General features: G+C 42.1%; 1 protein-coding gene across 1 annotated transcript in view; it reads left to right on the top strand.

Annotated features, from left to right (window-relative positions):
* Positions 1-183: 183 nt before the first annotated feature.
* ETNK1 (ethanolamine kinase 1) overlaps positions 184-17,155 on the top strand; it is a 34,921-nt gene continuing 17,949 nt past the window's right edge. The window contains exons 1-4 of the mRNA XM_084497203.1: positions 184-468; positions 10,836-11,095; positions 11,897-12,037; positions 16,589-16,731. Of these exons, the coding sequence (XP_084353329.1) occupies positions 313-468; positions 10,836-11,095; positions 11,897-12,037; positions 16,589-16,731 (700 nt within the window). The 5' untranslated portion in view covers positions 184-312. The remainder of the gene's footprint in view (positions 469-10,835; positions 11,096-11,896; positions 12,038-16,588; positions 16,732-17,155) is intronic.

The raw sequence follows: 17,155 nt of genomic DNA, 5'->3' as shown, positions 1-17,155 counted from the left end.
CGGCAGCCGAGCCGAGCCGAGCCGAGCCGAGCCGAGCCGTGCCGTGCCGTGCCGTGCCGTGCCCGCCGGTGCCGTGACGGGGCCGGGTGGGCGGGGGGGGGCGCCGCGGCGGGCAGGTGAGGGGCCGGGCGGCGGAAGGCTCCGCCCGCTGTCCCAGGCTGCTCCGCGCCGCAGCCGGGGGAGGTGGAGCCGCTTTATCGAGAGCCCCAGTGGAAATTTCCCCCTCAGTTGCCGGCTCCAGCGCGGAGGAGACGCCAGCGAGAGCCGCCCGCCCGTGTCGCGCCCGCCGCCCCTTCGTCCCTGCCCGCCGCCATGTCCAACTACATCCACGTCCCGCCCGGCTCCCCCGAGGTGCCCAAGCTGGACATCACCGTCAGCGAGCGGGAGGGGCCCGGCTGCCGCCAGGGCGCCCTGCAGCTCCTGCGCCGCCTGCGGCCCCACTGGAGACCCGAGGAGGTGACGCTGCAGGTACGGGGGGCGCCGCGGGGCCTGCGGGCGGGATGCGGCGGGGAGGGGAAGGGATGAGGAGGGAAGGAGAGGGCAGGGCGGGCGGCCATTGTGCGGGGGAGCCGCCGCCGCGCTTCCTTCCCCTCCCCCCCGCCTCCTCCCAGCGCAGCCCCCTGCGCCGAGCCCCATTTGCTCGGCAGGCTGCTGGCGGGGCGGGGCGGCGCGGCCGGGCAGCATCCCCTGCCCCCTGCCGGCCCCAGCGCTCCCTTTCCTCTTCCTCCTTCCGCGCCCTCCCCCCTGAAGCCCGGCTCCGGGCAGGGCAGGGGCGAGGAAGGGCCGTGCCGCCCCGGCGGCGAGGGGCCGAGGAGAAGGGCCCTCCCCCGCCACCCTGCCGGGCAGGGGCTCTCGCAAAGCCGGGGGACCCCTCCCCTTCCCCGGGGGGCGACGGGGAAGGAAGCCGGGGGAGGGAGGGGGCGGCCGCCGAGGTAACGGCCGCTGCCGCCGCGGTAACGGCCGCCGAGGTAACGGGAGGTGCCGCGGTGAGGTAACGGCCGCCGCCGCCCGGGGCGGGCCCGCCGCGCCTTCCCCGGCGGTTGGCAGGGTGAAGGAGCCCTCGGCGCCGTGCGGAATCCGCTGTGCGGGACCGGGCGCCGTGGCGCTTCTAGAACATACCGCACCTAGCCCCGCGCCGTGCGGTGCGGGAGGTGCCGCTGGGAGAGCGGCGCATCGCTTGCAGCCTGCCTTCCTCTGGGCGTTTCCTTCCGTCCTCTTAACCTGTTTCTTCTTCTTTTTTTTTTTTTTTTTTTTTTTAGCAGTTAATAATGTGCGGAGGTGTATCGTTTTCGTAAAGCTTTTTTTTTTTTTTTTTTTTTTCTCCTGAGGTGAACTAACAGTTGGAAATAATTCCTGTAGAAAAACTGAGATCGTTGTGGTAATAACGCGTAAATGGGCTTCGATTTTATGAAGTTTCTGGATAATAGAAATTTGACTTGCACGACTCAGTTAGCATGAAAACAAAGCTAATGCTTTTTTTTTTTTTTTTTCGAAATAATTTCTTTGAGGGCTGCAGTTGTAAGTGAGGCACAGTCCCAGTGTAGGTGGGATATTTTTCCTCGAGTATTAAACAGGTTTCCTGTTTGTGGGTTTGTTTTAGTTTGATGATAGGTTACTTCTCAACATCCCTTTTTTTCATTCATACAGGCATTCTAATAAACTGAAATATTTTCATTTTAAAGTGGGATGTTCCTGACCTTTTGGGAAAGTTCTAGCATGTTTAAAATGAAATGCCACAAGAACACACAAAAAAACAAACCCACTTCCTTCCTTCACCGCTCAGTTTGGAAGAAAAAGCAATTAGAATAAAAAGCACCAGTGCCATTGGTGTGGAACTGGGCCTTATTTGACTGGCCATGCAATGTCAAAGTAATAGGCTAGTGTCTGGTTAGGTGCTTGCGTATAAAAACTGTCTCAATCTTGTTTGAACCAAATTACATTAAAATCAAACAATTTTCTACTTTTTTTTATATTTTCTTTGTTTGCAACAGCAAAAAATCCTATTTGTGAAGCTCTTTAGGAGCCCTTTATTTTTACTCTTTAGTCTGTTTTTAACTGTTATGTCTATACATAACAACAAAGAATTCATGTGGTTACACATGCATCACATACGGTATGATGCTGAAATTGAAGATGACTGCTTTTGTTCAGAGGATGGAGCAAACAAGATCTGCCCTGGATTCTTCTCATTGGATAGGCATACATGTATATTTAGGAGGGAGGAAAAAATGAGAATCATGTATCACGTGGAAAATATGCTTGTCTAATTTGAAACAGCAGCATCATAGCAAAGTAGACAAAGAACATTGGTAGGTGGAAGGAACTGCTTCCTCTGAACTCTGCTGCTATCTACCTTTGCTCTCAAGTAATTCTTGGCTCAAAACAATGAGTAAGAAGTTGGAAGAGTCCAGGGCTTGACTTATAAAAGTTAATCAACTTCTCTTGCAAAAAAATGTACTGTTCTGTGTGCCAAACTGCTTAGTCAGTGAAACAGTTCTGGAGTGTATTTAGAACATCTTAATATTTAATCCTTACTTCTTGTAAGATCTGTAAGTTTAAAGTATGCTCATGACTTTTGATTTTTTTTTTTTGTATCAGTATAGGAAACAAATGTAGGACAGGATGAAAATAATTAGTCATTGTTTAAAGTATCCTTTTAATGCAGAATTTTTAGAAATTCTAGAATCTGTAAGCATTGCCAACCATTTGCTGAATCACAGGCAGTTCATTTTAATGCATCTCCTGTCTCCAGTTATATGTGAATATTATCTGTGTATAAGAACATAAATATGTTGTTTTGTAGTGATAAGGAGAAGCAAAATTTTCCTGTCTAAATATGAACTTCACATACTTCAGTTGTGCAGTTGTCATCTAAGGATGCACTGGAAGCTGTGTAGAACTGGGTATTGTATTTTCTAAATCTTTAATTCTCGAGGTTTGCATTCTCTGCTTTACACTTTCAGAAAGCTATGTCATTATCACAAAAAGCACATATTTGTTTTAGTAGCTTCTGATTCTGTAACATGATCAAAGTAATAAAGTAGAGTAGTTCAGGTTGGACAGAATCTCTGTGGAGGCTTCAACCTCCTCGTGAAAGCTTACAGCTTGCTTAATCCAGAAGTTGGTTGAAGTGAATATAGGGAACAGTGCCTGGGGATTTCATGAGGTAAAATGCCCTTCAAAACTCAAACCCTGTTTTGGATTAGTGAACAGCTTAAATTGTGACAGTGGACATTACTAATGAGTTGGCCTGAATATAAAAATTGTAATGAAAAATAAAACTTTATCTATATTTAACTCTTTCATGCCATAAAAAGGTTTTATCACCTTCCTAATGTAAAAATATCTTAAGTTTTCTCATCTTATTTTTTTTTTCTCCCTTCTTTTATGGAGGTGAAACTTTGTTTTTGAAGGAGGATCAGTGTTTGGTTATGGTACAGGAAGGCCAGTGACCACTCCAAGTGTAGACTTGGGATTCTTTCATTCCATGACCTACGGAACATCTATAGGTCTGTTCCTAACAAAGGATTCAGTAGGTTAATACATAATCGCCTCTCTACAGCACAATGTTAAGCAGCAGGGAATACAATCTGTATTTGTTTTCATTCTGAAGTGTTCTTTAATGTTAAAAATAAAGGGTGCTTGCTCTTACTGGTGAAGAGACTTAATGATAGTGTTAATTTACGCATATATTATTTGCATAGTGTGATATGTATCCAAAAGTCAGCTGCAAGATCACTTGGGGATCTGGGATAAAATTGCGTGCCAACACTGTTCTTGTCCTTGCACAAACCTAAAGGGGGAGAAAAGATTTTTTTTTTTTTTTTTTAAGGAGATTCAATTATTGAATGAAATTTACTTTTTTAGAATCTGCAAGCTTCTGTATAGAACTTTGTTCCATATCATTTCCAAAAAGGTTTCACAAATGTTTCTCGTTCACACTCACATTATGGAATATTGTGGTATAGTGCTGTCTTTGTTCAGGATGTACATATCTTCGCATTTATCAATGCTCTGCATGACTTTACTACTGTGGCTTACTATTCTTCGTAAGGATTTAGTTGTGCTTAGAAAGACTTGTACTTCAGCCAACAAAATACTTAACTTAAACCTTACTTCCTTATATATCCGGTTAGCTTTTTCTCTCCCTCTCCCCCCATCTATCTGCTTTTTTTCCTTCCTGACTTGCGCTCTATAGCTTTTCTTTAATTAGTATTTTCTGGCTGCTGCTCAGAGTTCTGTTCTTGTCTGCATGTTTGTATTTTCTTTATTACAAAAAGTCTGGCTTCAGGTTTCTGAACTACTTAAGATACTCTGTTTATTTAAACAGAGACTGTATATGGGATTTAAAGCAATGAGATAATTGAATGGGAACAAAACATAAATCTTATGGGGAACAAAGCAAACTGTAATATTTTCTAAATCTGAATGCTATTACATCTTTTTCAAGAGTGGTATTTTTTAACACCTAGCTGTTCTAGGATATGATCTTCAACAGTTGTGGAAGTAGTTACTACTTAGAGGAAGGATGAGTGAAGGAAAATAACATGAAATTGTTTCAGAATGGGCTACACTGATGGTGTTGTATTGTGGAAAAACTGTAATTTGAGGTGTACCTTGAACACAGTGTTGCAGCAATTGAGAACTTTAGGTAGTAGATGTCATTTGATGCTGATTGATTTCTCTGTTCTCATTATGTGTTTGATGCTAGATAATATCTTGTTGTAAAGGAATTTTTATGGTATCAGTGGGTGGAGCAGCAATAATGTTCATGGGGTGAATTGAAGTGCCACATCACAGTATGATGTAATCCAGCTGTGCATGGTATAGGTGTGTTTGTACTGATGAGTCTCATTCTAGGTAATTAAATAAAATAAAAGTCAATTTTTGCTAAGACACAGCCTGTTAGTTACCTGGCTATATATGGCACATAACTTCCAGGAAAGGCTTGTGATGTCAGAAAAGACAGCTTCCTAAAGATGTTCCTCTTTAGTCTGTGGCTTTTTCGCTTTTAGATGCTGATTCATGTCAGAAGTCTCCAGGGTAGGAATAGCAAATTCATTCTTGGAATTAAAATCTTGACTCCTTTTATACATTATATTAGTCTATTTCTACATGTATGTCTGTAACTTTTAATCAGTATTGTGTAGTCTGTAGAAGGTTTTAAAACAATTCGCTGCTACACAAGTCTCTCAACTACTTATCAGATGCTGACTGTCTCCTTGGGTAGGAGAATAGTCTTCAGAAAGAAGACAAAATATTTTGATTTATGCTAGAATAAGTCTCCAAAGAAAAATTAACTCATCTTGTAACACATTTAGATCAGAAGTGGTCCTTGCAAACAGTGATGTATCTGTAGTATTTTATAATAGAATTCTGCATGTAATTTTAAATGGTCTTCATATTGAGGATATGCAAGACATGGAATTTCACATCTAAAAAAAAAAAGTGTTCTTTGAAGCTGCAGGCTTGATTGGTAGCCAAAAAGTGTTTGTTTTATACTATATGGTATGGGAAGCAGTAGTAGTAGTAGTATTGCTTTTTCTCCATGCTGCTGTCATGGCTGGGTGCCCCAAGTGTTTGCTGGAGAACTGGTAGTTCAGCCTCTGGCCAAACTTAGCACAGAATGGCACCATTAATTTACTGGCTTCCTGCTAGCTCCTGCTTCTCACAACAAATGGTGCTTGTTCATGGCCAGCTCATAGCTCAAGTCATGTAGGCACTGGCTTCCAGCTGCAAAGTGTGGTGGCCTGGGTGTTGTGGCTCCAGAGCCTGGGGACCTTTGGATGATGTTTCTCTGACATATGAGACCTGCATTTTCCAGTAACCAACCAGTACTTTGTCTTCTCTTACGAGCAGCTGAAAAAAAGAAAAAAGATGGAGAAATGATGAACCTCTTTTCAAGGTATGGAATTCTTGGCAGAGGTATGCTTGTGGATGTGCTCGCATAGACTGTATTCTCCCAGAAAAAAAATAAGTTGCATCTTACAATAGAAACTTTAATGCTGAGAAGATTTCAAGAAGCATATATTACAAATTATGCCTTTCTGGAGATCTTCCCTGTCATTTTTGGGTTCAGAAGCAGAACCAGGGAGAGCCCTCCTTATCAATGCAGAAACGTCACATTTCTGTTTGTTTCTGCAGCAGTACAGTACTACTACTACTACTACTGTTTCTCCTTCAGCGGATGTAAGGACAAAAAATTGGAAAAAAATTGTGGAAAATTTGCTGGGTAGGTGGTAAGTGCTTTCTACTTTTCCCCCTGTGACACTTAATTTCTGCCTTTTCATGCATGTTCCACGTGATCAGAACTTGGTTCTCATTCTTTTGAGCACCTGGAACAATAGGATCATATACAAGCTTTTTTGAAGCACTTATTATGAGATAGGAATATATCCAGCGCATGCCTTTATCAGAAATCTAATAACCTGATAATTATGAGATTTTTAAAGTATAATTGCTTTTAAAGTAAGCTGTCTCAAAAAAGACGTGTTTCTGCTCTTCCTGGACCTACTTGACCTGTCCTGTTTCTATCTACTGCTTTCTGTGACTGCACTTGAATAACTCATTTGTAGATTTCTAACCTTCACTTTGTATTTCAGTAAACAATTTGTTTGTTCCCAAGAGCTGGAGAGCCTTTACAGTCTGGACTTCGAGCTAAATCTCCTCCTGTATTTCTTGCCTAGATCATGGGCCAGTATAAATATAATTTCCAGGAATGTTGTCAGAATTCAGCTGTAGCTTAGCATTGTATCACCTGAAAGTAGGTACCACAAGGTGATAAGTACATATCACAATATTTAAGTTTTTACAGACTACTAGAGTACCAGAGTTGTGCTTTTTTTTTGTTTTGTTTTATGCACTCAGTTGTGTTTTTTGCTTCCATTTGCTCTCTGTATGTCTAGATATATTTCAAGAATTTCCTACCTCATATATGTAACGCTGTAGATTTTTCCATCCTCTACGTGACCTTGAGAGCTTACTGATTTTTTTTTTTCTTGCCTCCATAATAGGGGTCTCTTCTGATCATGCTTTTGTTACAGAACTGATATTTTGCTCTGCTGCATCTCAGTTTGTTTCAGGGAAGACCTTCCAAGCAGATTATTCAGTACACAATTAATGCAAGATTTAAACAAAGTATTAAATTCTTTTATTGGTAGACAACATTAAGTGTTTTTTCATGTCAGAGTATGGAAATTATCTGCTATATTATTAGAAAAGTAAGCAAACTCTTCTGCCTTCTTATTTATTTGTTAATCAATAAATGCTCCTGGGTGTAAATAATTACCTATAGCAGCATGTTACAAATAGATGCTAATAAGAGCTAGAGTTCCTAAATTATAAGTCAAGGGAGTCCAATTTCCTTGCTGTGGAGTAGTTTTTTATTAATGCTAATGAAGCTTATTTTGAGGGATAATAGGCCTATGCAGTGTGACAAAAGCTGTGAGGTGGCCAGAAGTTTCTGTTTGACCATCAGAAGCAAACCTCATGTTCTTACTGTTCCTTGCATCAGTACTATTTAGGTCTCTGTTATTTGTGCTGTTGCCGTTTCTCGGGACCTTTGAACCTGCTCTTCTTGTCCATAGTACTATCCTGCACAGAGAGAAGGGCAAGCTTGATTAGAGTTATTTTTATAGACATAGGAAGGGGTAGCAGAAGTTCCAGTGACTTGAAGCTGACTTGATTTTGTAGGAGCTTTAGGCCAGCATATGGTTGTGAAGAGATTGTTTTGAGGTACATAATGGAACAGATCAGGAGCTACCTGTGTGCCGGGTGCTCATATCTTGAAAACATCAGTGCTTTTAGACTAAAGGTTTTCACCCTAAACCTTAATGTAGCACAACTGTTGTATATGTGGATGTCATTAAGCAAGTTAGTTCTTTCTGAGAACTGCTAAGAACATAAAAGCATATCCTTCCGACATGTTTCAGGAGCAGATAACTCTGGTGGTGAGTTCTTTGAACTTTTTGAGTTTATTCTATTTGTATACTGAAAAGTATGAGAACCAGTACTTCCTCAGTGATCACAGGAGGTTCCTTCTGTGACTATATGCTTACTGGGGTGGGGGGCAGATGATGACCTTACAGAGGTGTCACCTATGATTTACAAGCCACACTTGAAATGAAGAAATACTCTGCTTGGTCAAATTAGATAACATTGCTCCATTGCTCAGTCATGCGATCCTTATCTTAGAGAAAACTTGTAATATTCGTGTGAGTGTCAAACAAAAAATATAGTAGTGTTAAGAGTATAAATGTATCTTACTGTGGAAACCAGTAGGTATGCTAAACTGTACAGTTTTTAAGTTGTACTAACAGTGTAACATTATTTTAGTGCTTTGAGGACTGTTTAAGGCAAAGACTTCATTAGTTGTCTCCTATTTTGGATTATTAATAGCTAGTAATAACTGTCTGTAAAGCCCTAATTCTGGGTGAATCATGTAAATAGGCTAATTTGGCTTTATGGCATGACTTGCTGAACCTATTTGCACAAGACTGACTGTCCATAACTTTTTATGCAGAGTACTTTCTGTATTCTCTGCCATTTTTTTCTGCTTTTTTTGAGTTTGTTGGCTAAATCGCATAAGAAATCTGAGCAAAGCAAGATGCGATAGTTAAAACACAACATCTTTGTGAATTCTTCCCTTTCTAAAACAGGGAGACTCAATTTTGGGGCTGGGGGTGGAGGGCCTTTAGGGTTTAAAAAGCTCCTGGTGATGCTTGATTTTTCCATATCCATGAGACTTGAAAAATAAATTAACTTGTGTTTGAATGGTACTACTTAGCATTTCAAAATTAGACCCACTTAACCTTAGAGGGGGGGGGAAAAGTTTACGACTTTTTTTTGCTTTCAAAAAAAAAAAACCAACACCTCCAAGGCTTTCAGGGACAGTGATGCAAGTAGAGAAGTTGCCTGTTGTTGACGTGTAATTTAAAAGGGGGAAAATATATATTTTTTAAATGTTAAGCTGTCCTATAAGGTCTGAAATGCAGCAGGACTGTTCCTTGGTCAGTAGTTTTGTTCTGAGTCTGACTTACGTCAGTTGTGAAAGAAAATTTCCCCAGTGTTTGTAGGTTGCCTTAGGCAAAAGTGCTCGCAGCTTCCAGTACCTGCATTGGAAAATGTTCAAATGCAGGTGTTCAGGTGGTCTCCACATGCCTCGTGTCATGTGCCAGAAGTTTACTAAATGAGAATTGATGATAAAAGTGCCTCATATAGAAAGGTGGTAAGTTAATTAAAAGATGCCCACCAAAGGGAAAACTGCATATGTAAATGCATATGTGAACCAACTTGAAGTTGCCTTCTGTTGGTTGCTTATTTTAGTATAAGGTCCTGAAAGGATGCTTTGTGTAATGTTTGATTCTTTTATAACTTAATCAGGGCTTGGGTGTGCAACAGTGTGAGAAAAGGCATAAATTTAAACAAATACACATGAATGCAATTTATGGTTGTAAGTACCATACCTGTAATTTGTTTACTTCTGTTTAGAACAGCAGGAGCCTGTTAAGTACTCAGAAAAATGTTGGTGTTCTTGCATGTGATGTTGGCTGTCTGAAAGTGTGCTCGTCACCTGAAAATGTTCATCTATTGCCCTTGAGACACTTACTAGGAGCTGGAGTTAGGATGGGTAACTCTCTTCTGGCAAGTTTGTAAGTGTTCACTCTGGATTGACTGGGCACAAAGTTTTACAGCACTGAGCACCTATTTTTCTGAGCTGTAAAACTGTCCCGGATTGTAGAAGATAGAGAACTGCTGTATTACTCTTGATTTGCTTTCAAATGCTTGACTGCCTGCAGTTATGTATACGTGGCCTAGTAACTCTGGATTTAGCCTGCTAATCTGGTAGCATCTGCAAGACCTTTTAATCACTAGTTTAGTCCAATGAAAGGAGAAGCAGCAGTTGGTGGTGGTATTGGTTTCTCCCCCCATAGCTAAGAACTTCTAGCAATCATACCCCCACTGTTGTCTGAAAGGCAATGATTAAGTTGCCATTAGATGTAAGTAAAAAGATGATAAATGCTTTTCTTTTTGTGGAAAGTTACTTGCTTCGCATTCTGTATTTTCAGGCATTGGTGACTACACTGGTCACTGAAGCAACAGTAAATTGCAGGGCTTTAAAACTGCTTTTGTATAGCTCTTAAGTCTTAAAATGCTTGTTTGTCTTTTGAGTGGCGTGTACTAGTTATGAAGTAGAATGATGGAAGAGTGAGTCTTGTCAGAAGTTCTCTAAATTTGGAGTGGTACCTGACGTTGAAGACTGGGGTCTTGAATTTGAAGTACTCCATCAAATTTGTACAGTAGCCAAAGTGACTTTGCAAATTGTTCTCAAGCAGCAATACCCCAAGATTAGTGGGAAGGTAAAACTCAGGTATGAAGCAGTTCACCATTACTTTCTTTTTAAAGGAGTAGCTTAGGACTCCAAGAATATCTTTCTAGTGTTTGTGTACTGTTCAGCAAATAAAGAAATTCTGAAGTGCGTCAGAATGGTTTCTGTGCTGCCCCATGTTTATGATCACTTTCATTGCAGTTTTAGGATGGCCACCTTGTTTGGGCTTTGATTTCAGCATCATCAGTTTTCAGCATGGTTATGTGAGAACTTGTTTCATAATATTGAGCTTTCAGTGACTGCCTTTTACATGTAGTGTTTCGGTAGTTCACTGTGGCATGTTTTCATGGTTTTCTCTTGATGTGTTAAATGAAAAAATCTCTGTAGATTTTTTTTAATGTTTAGTCTAGTGAAGATTGTCTTCTGAGCCAAGGAATGACCCTGTATTCTTTTCTTGCACTTCAGGAATACAGATCTAAGTCACTTACAGTTTGTTTTTACTTTTCAGCTGTTCACTGATGGAATCACCAATAAACTAATTGGCTGCTACGTGGGTGACACAACAGATGATGTGGTTCTAGTTAGAATCTATGGAAATAAGACTGAGCTCTTAGTTGATCGAGATGAGGAAGTGAAGAGTTTCCGTGTGTTGCAGGCCCATGGCTGTGCACCTCAACTATACTGTACTTTCAATAATGGCCTGTGCTATGAGTTCATGCAGGGAGAAGCACTGGATCCAGAGCATGTGTGCAATCCTGATATTTTCAGGTAAACTTTTAAATTTCTCTAAATTCTGTGATACATATATGATGTTCTGTCAGGCCCAAAGGATCTCAGGCTTAGCTTATGAGTAGACAAAAAATAAATATTTTTATAAACCTGCACAAAACTGATGCTCACAGTTGTGACTGCTTGCTTTCCTTTGTCTTAGTTAATCATATTTCAGTTTTGAGCAAGTGACCCTTGTTGCTCCCATGGAAGACAAGATATACTTGTTAAGAGTTCTGCTTATTGTGAGTGTTTAACACTTCAACGCTACTGCTAGTCAAGTTATTTGATGTGGTGTAGCTCTACAAGGCTGGGCTTCGTTAAATCAAGTTGTCCTAGCCCAGTTTCTGGTCTTCTTCATTTGTGAATAGGCTCAATATCTTTATCTGAGGCATAATTTTCATACTATTAGCAGTGAAAAGAAGATGCTGATGTTTTTAAGATTGTAGACTTTCATGTGTTTGCTGAAATGTATCTGTTGCCTAAAAACTGTAGCTAATTTAAGTCAACTCTTCTAAAGATAAGCAAGTTGAAGACTGAAAATAGAGGTCCATAATGCATGCTATAGCTGAACTCCAATTCCTCTCCACACGAGTGCTCCCCCCTACCCTTAGTGCTGTTGAAGGCCTTTTGGCTCTTGAAAGATGCTACCTTGTAGCTGTGCTGCTCTTATTTATGCTCTTTTGATACTTCTGCTGGATTTCCTGTGATGTTTCTGTGAAATCTATTTTTGCTAGGAAAGATAGGATAAAGGCTGTCTAATCTATTGCAAATATAACATTACATTTTTTTTCTTTAAAGACTCATTGCCAAACAGCTTGCTAAAATCCATACTATCCATGCGCACAACGGTTGGATCCCTAAATCAAACCTCTGGTTGAAGATGGGAAAATACTTCTCTCTTATACCCACAGAATTTGCGGATGAAGAAGTAAATAAAAGGTAGTTATTTAATTATGTGTTTTCCTGACTTCCCATTCTTTCAGAATGATGGTTGGAAGAATATTAAAAAAAAAAAGTTTGGGTTGCCAATCTAGTAAGTATACAAGATCTTACGTTTTGTCATACTCTTGCATACCAGCATAGCTATATATAAACTATAAGGATAGTTTTCTAATTTGTTTAGTATATTCTATGTATTCATATATTTGTTGTTATGATTGAACACTTCATCACAGAATCATCTAGGTTGGAAGAGACCTCCAAGGTCACCTACTCCACCCTCTGACCTAACACTAACCAGTCCTCCACTAAACCATATCACTAAGCTCCACATCTAAACCTATTTCAAAGACCTCCAGGGGTGGTGACTCAACCACTTCCCTGGGCAGCCTGTTCCAACGTCTAACAACCCTTTCGGTAAAGAAGTTCTTCCTAACATCCAAGCTAAACATCCCCTGATGCAACTTCATCCCATTCCCCCTCATCCTGTCACCAGGCACATGGGAGAGTAGACCACCCCACACCTTGCTACAGCCTCCTTTGAGGTACCTATAGAGAGCGATGAGGTTGCCCCTGAGCCTCCTCTTCTCCAGGCTGAACAATCCCAGCTCCCTCAGCTGCTCCTCGTAAGACATGTTCTCCAGACCCTCACCAGCTTCATCACCCTTCTCTGGACTGTCTCAAGCATCTCGATGTCCTTCTTGTAGTGAGGGGCCCAAAACTGAACACAGTACTTGAGGTGCTGCCTCACCAGGGTACAGGGGGGCAATCACTTCCTTAGCCCTGCTGGCCACATTGCTTCTTATGCAAGCCAGGATGCTGTTGGCCTTCTTGGCCACCCGAGCACACTGCTGGCTCATGTTCAGCTAACTATCAACCAATTCTCCCAGGTCCTTCTTTGCCAGGCAGCTTTCCAACCACTCATCTCCCAGCCTGTAGCGCTGCTTGGGGTTGTTGTGCCCCAGGTGCAGGACCCGGCACTTGGCCTTGTTGAACTTCATTCAGTTGACCTCAGCCCATCGGTGCAGCCTATCCAGATCCTCCTGCAGAGCCTTCCTACCCTTGAGCAGATGGACACACGCACCTAACTTGGTGTTGTCTGCAAACTTACTGAGGGTGCATTCAATCCCCTCATCCAGATCATCAATAAAGATATTAAAGAGGACCGGCCCCAGTACTGAGCCCTGGGGGCTGCCAGTAGTGACCGGCCTCCAGCTGGATTTGACTCCATGCACCATGACTCTATGGGCCCGGCTACCCAGCCAGTTTTGAACCCAACGAAGCGTATGCCAGTCCAAGCCTCGAGCAGACAGTTTCTTGAGGAGAATGTTGTGGGAAACAGTGTTAAAAGCCTTCAGGTCAAGGTAGACCACATCCACCGAGCATGTCACTTTGTCACAGAAGGAGATCAGGTTCATCGAGCAGGACCTGCGTATCATAAACCCATGCTGACTGGGCCTGATCACCTGGTTGCCCTGCAAGTACCATGTGATGACACTCAAGATAATCTGCTCCATGAGCTTCCCTGGCACTGAGGTCAAACTGACAGGCCTATAGTTCCCTGGGTCTGCCCTTCGGCCCTTCTTGTAGATAGGCGTTACGTTTGCTAGCTGCTAGTTGGTTGGGACCTCCCCTGATAGCCAGGACTGACCATAAATGATGGAAAGCGGCTTGGCCAGCTCCTCTGCCAGTTTTCTCAGTACCCTCGGGTGGATCCCATCCAGCCCAATTGACTTGCATATGTCCAAGTGCTGTAGCAGGTTGCCAGCCATTTCATGGTGGATAATGAGGGCCACATTCTGCTCCCCATCGCTTTCCACCAGCTCAGGGTACTGGGTATCCAGAGAACAACTGGTTTTGCTGCTGAAGACTGAAGCAAAGAAGGCATTAAGCACCTCCGCCTTTTTCTCATTTTTTGTGACTTAAGTTTCCCCCTTCATCCAGTAAAGGATGGAGATTCTCCTTAGTCCTCCTTTTTGTGTTGATGTATTTATAAAAACATTTTTTGTTATCTTTAACAGTAATAGCCAGTTTTAGTTAAAGATGAGCTTTGGCCTTTCTAATTTTGTCCCTGTACTGCCTCACAACATCCTTATAATCCTCCTGAGTGGCCCACCCTCTTTTCCAAAGGTTATAAACCCTCTTTTTTCTCTTAAGTTCAAGCCACTACTCTCTGTTCAGCCAGGCCGGTCTTCTTCCACACCAGCTCGTCTTTGGGCACGTGGGGACAGACCGCTCCTGCATCACTAAGATATCCTTCTTGAAGAGTGCCCAGCCTTCCTGGGCTCCTCTGCCCTTCAGAACCGCCTCCCAAGGGACTCTACCAACCAGTGTCCTGAGCAGTTCAAAGTCAGCCCTCCGGAAGTCCAATACAGCGGTTTTACTGGTCCCCTTCCTGGCCTCACCAAGAATGGAGAACTCTACCATTTCATGGTCACTCTGCCCATGACAGCTTCCAACTACTGCTTCTCCCACCAGTCCTTCTCTGTTTGTGAACAAGAGGTCTAGCGGGGCACCTCCCCTGGTAGGCTCACTAACCAGCTGCGTCAGGAAGCTATCTTCCACGCTCTCCAGAAACCTCCTAGACTGCTTCCTCTGGGCTGTGTTGTGTTTCCAGGGTATGTCTGGGAAGTTGAAATCCTCCACAAAAACAAGTGCTGATGATTTCACAACTTCTGCCAGCTGACTGTAGAACTCCTCATCCGTCTCCTCATCCTGGTTCAGCGGTCTATAACAGACCCCCACCAGGATGCTAGCCTTGTTGGCCTTCCCGCTGATCCTAACCCACAGGGACTCAACCTTATAATTCCCAGCCTCAAGTTCCACGGCATCAAAACACTCTCTGATATAGAGAGCCACACCACCACCCCTTCTGTGCTGTCTGTCCCTTCTGAAGAGCCTATAGCCAGACATTGCAGCACTCCAGTCATGAGAGTGGTCCCACCACGTCTCCATGATGGCAACCAAGTCGTAGCCTGCCTGCCGCACGATGGCTTCCAGCTTCTCCTGTTTGTTACCCATGCTGTGTGCATTAGTGTAGATGCACTTCAGTTGGGCCATTGCCTTCTTCCCTGGACTTGCCGTTGTTCTCCCTGGCACACCTCCAACAAGCCTTATTTCAGCCCTGTCCCCGTTCTTACCTAGTTTAACGCCCTCTCAATGAGCCCTGCCAGCTCCCGGGCTAGGATCCGTTTTCCCCTTAGAGATAGGTGGGACCCGTCTGCGGCCGCAACATTATTGTCAATATTATGCATATTGACAGTAGTTGTATACCTTATTTAAAGAATGAAGATTAAGTATTGAATCAAGGTTAAGTAAAGTATTTCTTCAGGTAGTTGGATCTCAACAGCTTTAAAAGATAGCCATCAGTCTCACAGAGGCACATGTTCTGGAGTGAATGCAGAAAGCATGGTGTTTTTTTCCTGGGGTTATAGGAGTACTGTTCTTGCTCATTCTAACCTGCCGATCTTAGCTATTTCCTATATTTGTTCGGTTTAAGGACTTGTCTAAAACTGAGTGTCATAAAAGTAAAGCTAACAAAAGGCTGTTTTAGATGATGGGATAAGTTGAAAAAGGGTTTCTAGAGAAGTAAAAAGAAAAAGGCATCTGCTGCACAGTCATTCTAGACTTGAGTTGTCATGGAGTATGAACAGCAGTTTCTCCTGTTTTGTTTTTTTTTTTAAAGTATTCCCAATAGAACTCTTGACTTGGAAATCAGGCTGTTTTTCCTAGGAGCTTAACAAAATGAGAATCAAGAAGATTCTAGAGTCAGTCACTGAAAAATTGGGATGAAAGTAACGAAAACTGGTAGAAAAGCTAGCCTAAATAAAATTAGTGCTGTAATTTAAAGCAGGAATTGAAGGCCGTGTTTCTCAGGGAGGGGAGATCAACCTTCAAAACCACAGTTTGGAGGCGTCTGTACAATATCAAACTTCCTATTGCTTGGTTAAAAGATTCCAGCTTAAACATTCTTTATAGAATTTCTTTGAAATCACTGATGTCAGCTGCTTCTCTTGTTGTGTTGTAATTAAAGAATACTCTAGCAAAGTTTTTTCCTACAACATAAAATTATAAAGAGAACTGGAAAAAGAGTAATTGAGAATCTAAAAGATAAAATGACTGCCTCAAAGTATTTTTTACTGTGTCTAAAGGAACAAAAGATGAATCTATACTTACTGCATATTGTACTTGAAGGAAGTAATGTAATGTGAGCAACAAGTGAATGAAATTCATGCTATAAATCTTTTAATCTATACTCCTATAGAAATGTTCAGGACTGTGTTCAAGTTCTGTACCTAACTGCTGGTCTGCCACTATGTTTACCACACAAATAACCTTTATAGAGTTGTTTTTGGGGAGGACTGAGCAGAATAACTGTCATAATTTGACTGCAGTGGTGCCAGGGGAAATAGTACCCTAATTTTGAGAGAACATCTGTTGAATTATTTGAAATTAGAATGTAGAGGAAAATAATTAAGTTATTTCATTACAGATGCTTGGTATGGAACACACTACTAAAAATTAACTCTCAAACTTCTTACACCTGAAAAGGTTTTTAAGTGAAATTCCAAGTCCTCAAGTTCTTCAGGAAGAAATGGCCTGGATGAAGGAAAGACTGTCAAATTTAGGATCACCAGTGGTACTCTGTCACAATGACCTGTTGTGTAAGAATATTATTTACAACAAGAAACGAGGTAGGTATTGAACTAAGCAGTAAGTAGTGGCTTAGTTTGTTTATTCTGTAGCTGTATTTCCTACATCAGTGGTGTCCTTTTAGTGATGGTAACAACAGAACTCAGCTTGAGCTTTTAGCAGTCAAGGTAATGGTAGTGATATCTGTGTAACTACTACGTTGTTTAATTAGCTGATTCTCATTTAAATGTTACTGTACAGAGAACAATGTTTTTCCTTGCTTTTCTTTAACTAATTTTGTTAATCCACAGCCTTCCTGTATGACTAGGTTTCAAAGTATGGAATTGTTTATGGTAATTCTGTTTGAATCACATAAAGCTTTGTTTTGGGGGCAGAGGAGGGGGGGATCATACAAGCATAGAAAATAACCGAAAGACATCTCCTGTAATTTGTGTGTTGTTCTGATTTGTGATTGTGTTGCTGAGA

This window comes from Aythya ferina, assembly GCF_964211825.1.
Source record: "Aythya ferina genome assembly, chromosome: 1".
NCBI lineage: Eukaryota > Metazoa > Chordata > Aves > Anseriformes > Anatidae > Aythya > Aythya ferina.
Note: the sequence above shows the minus strand (reverse complement) of the source record. Positions and strands in the feature narration are given on the sequence as shown.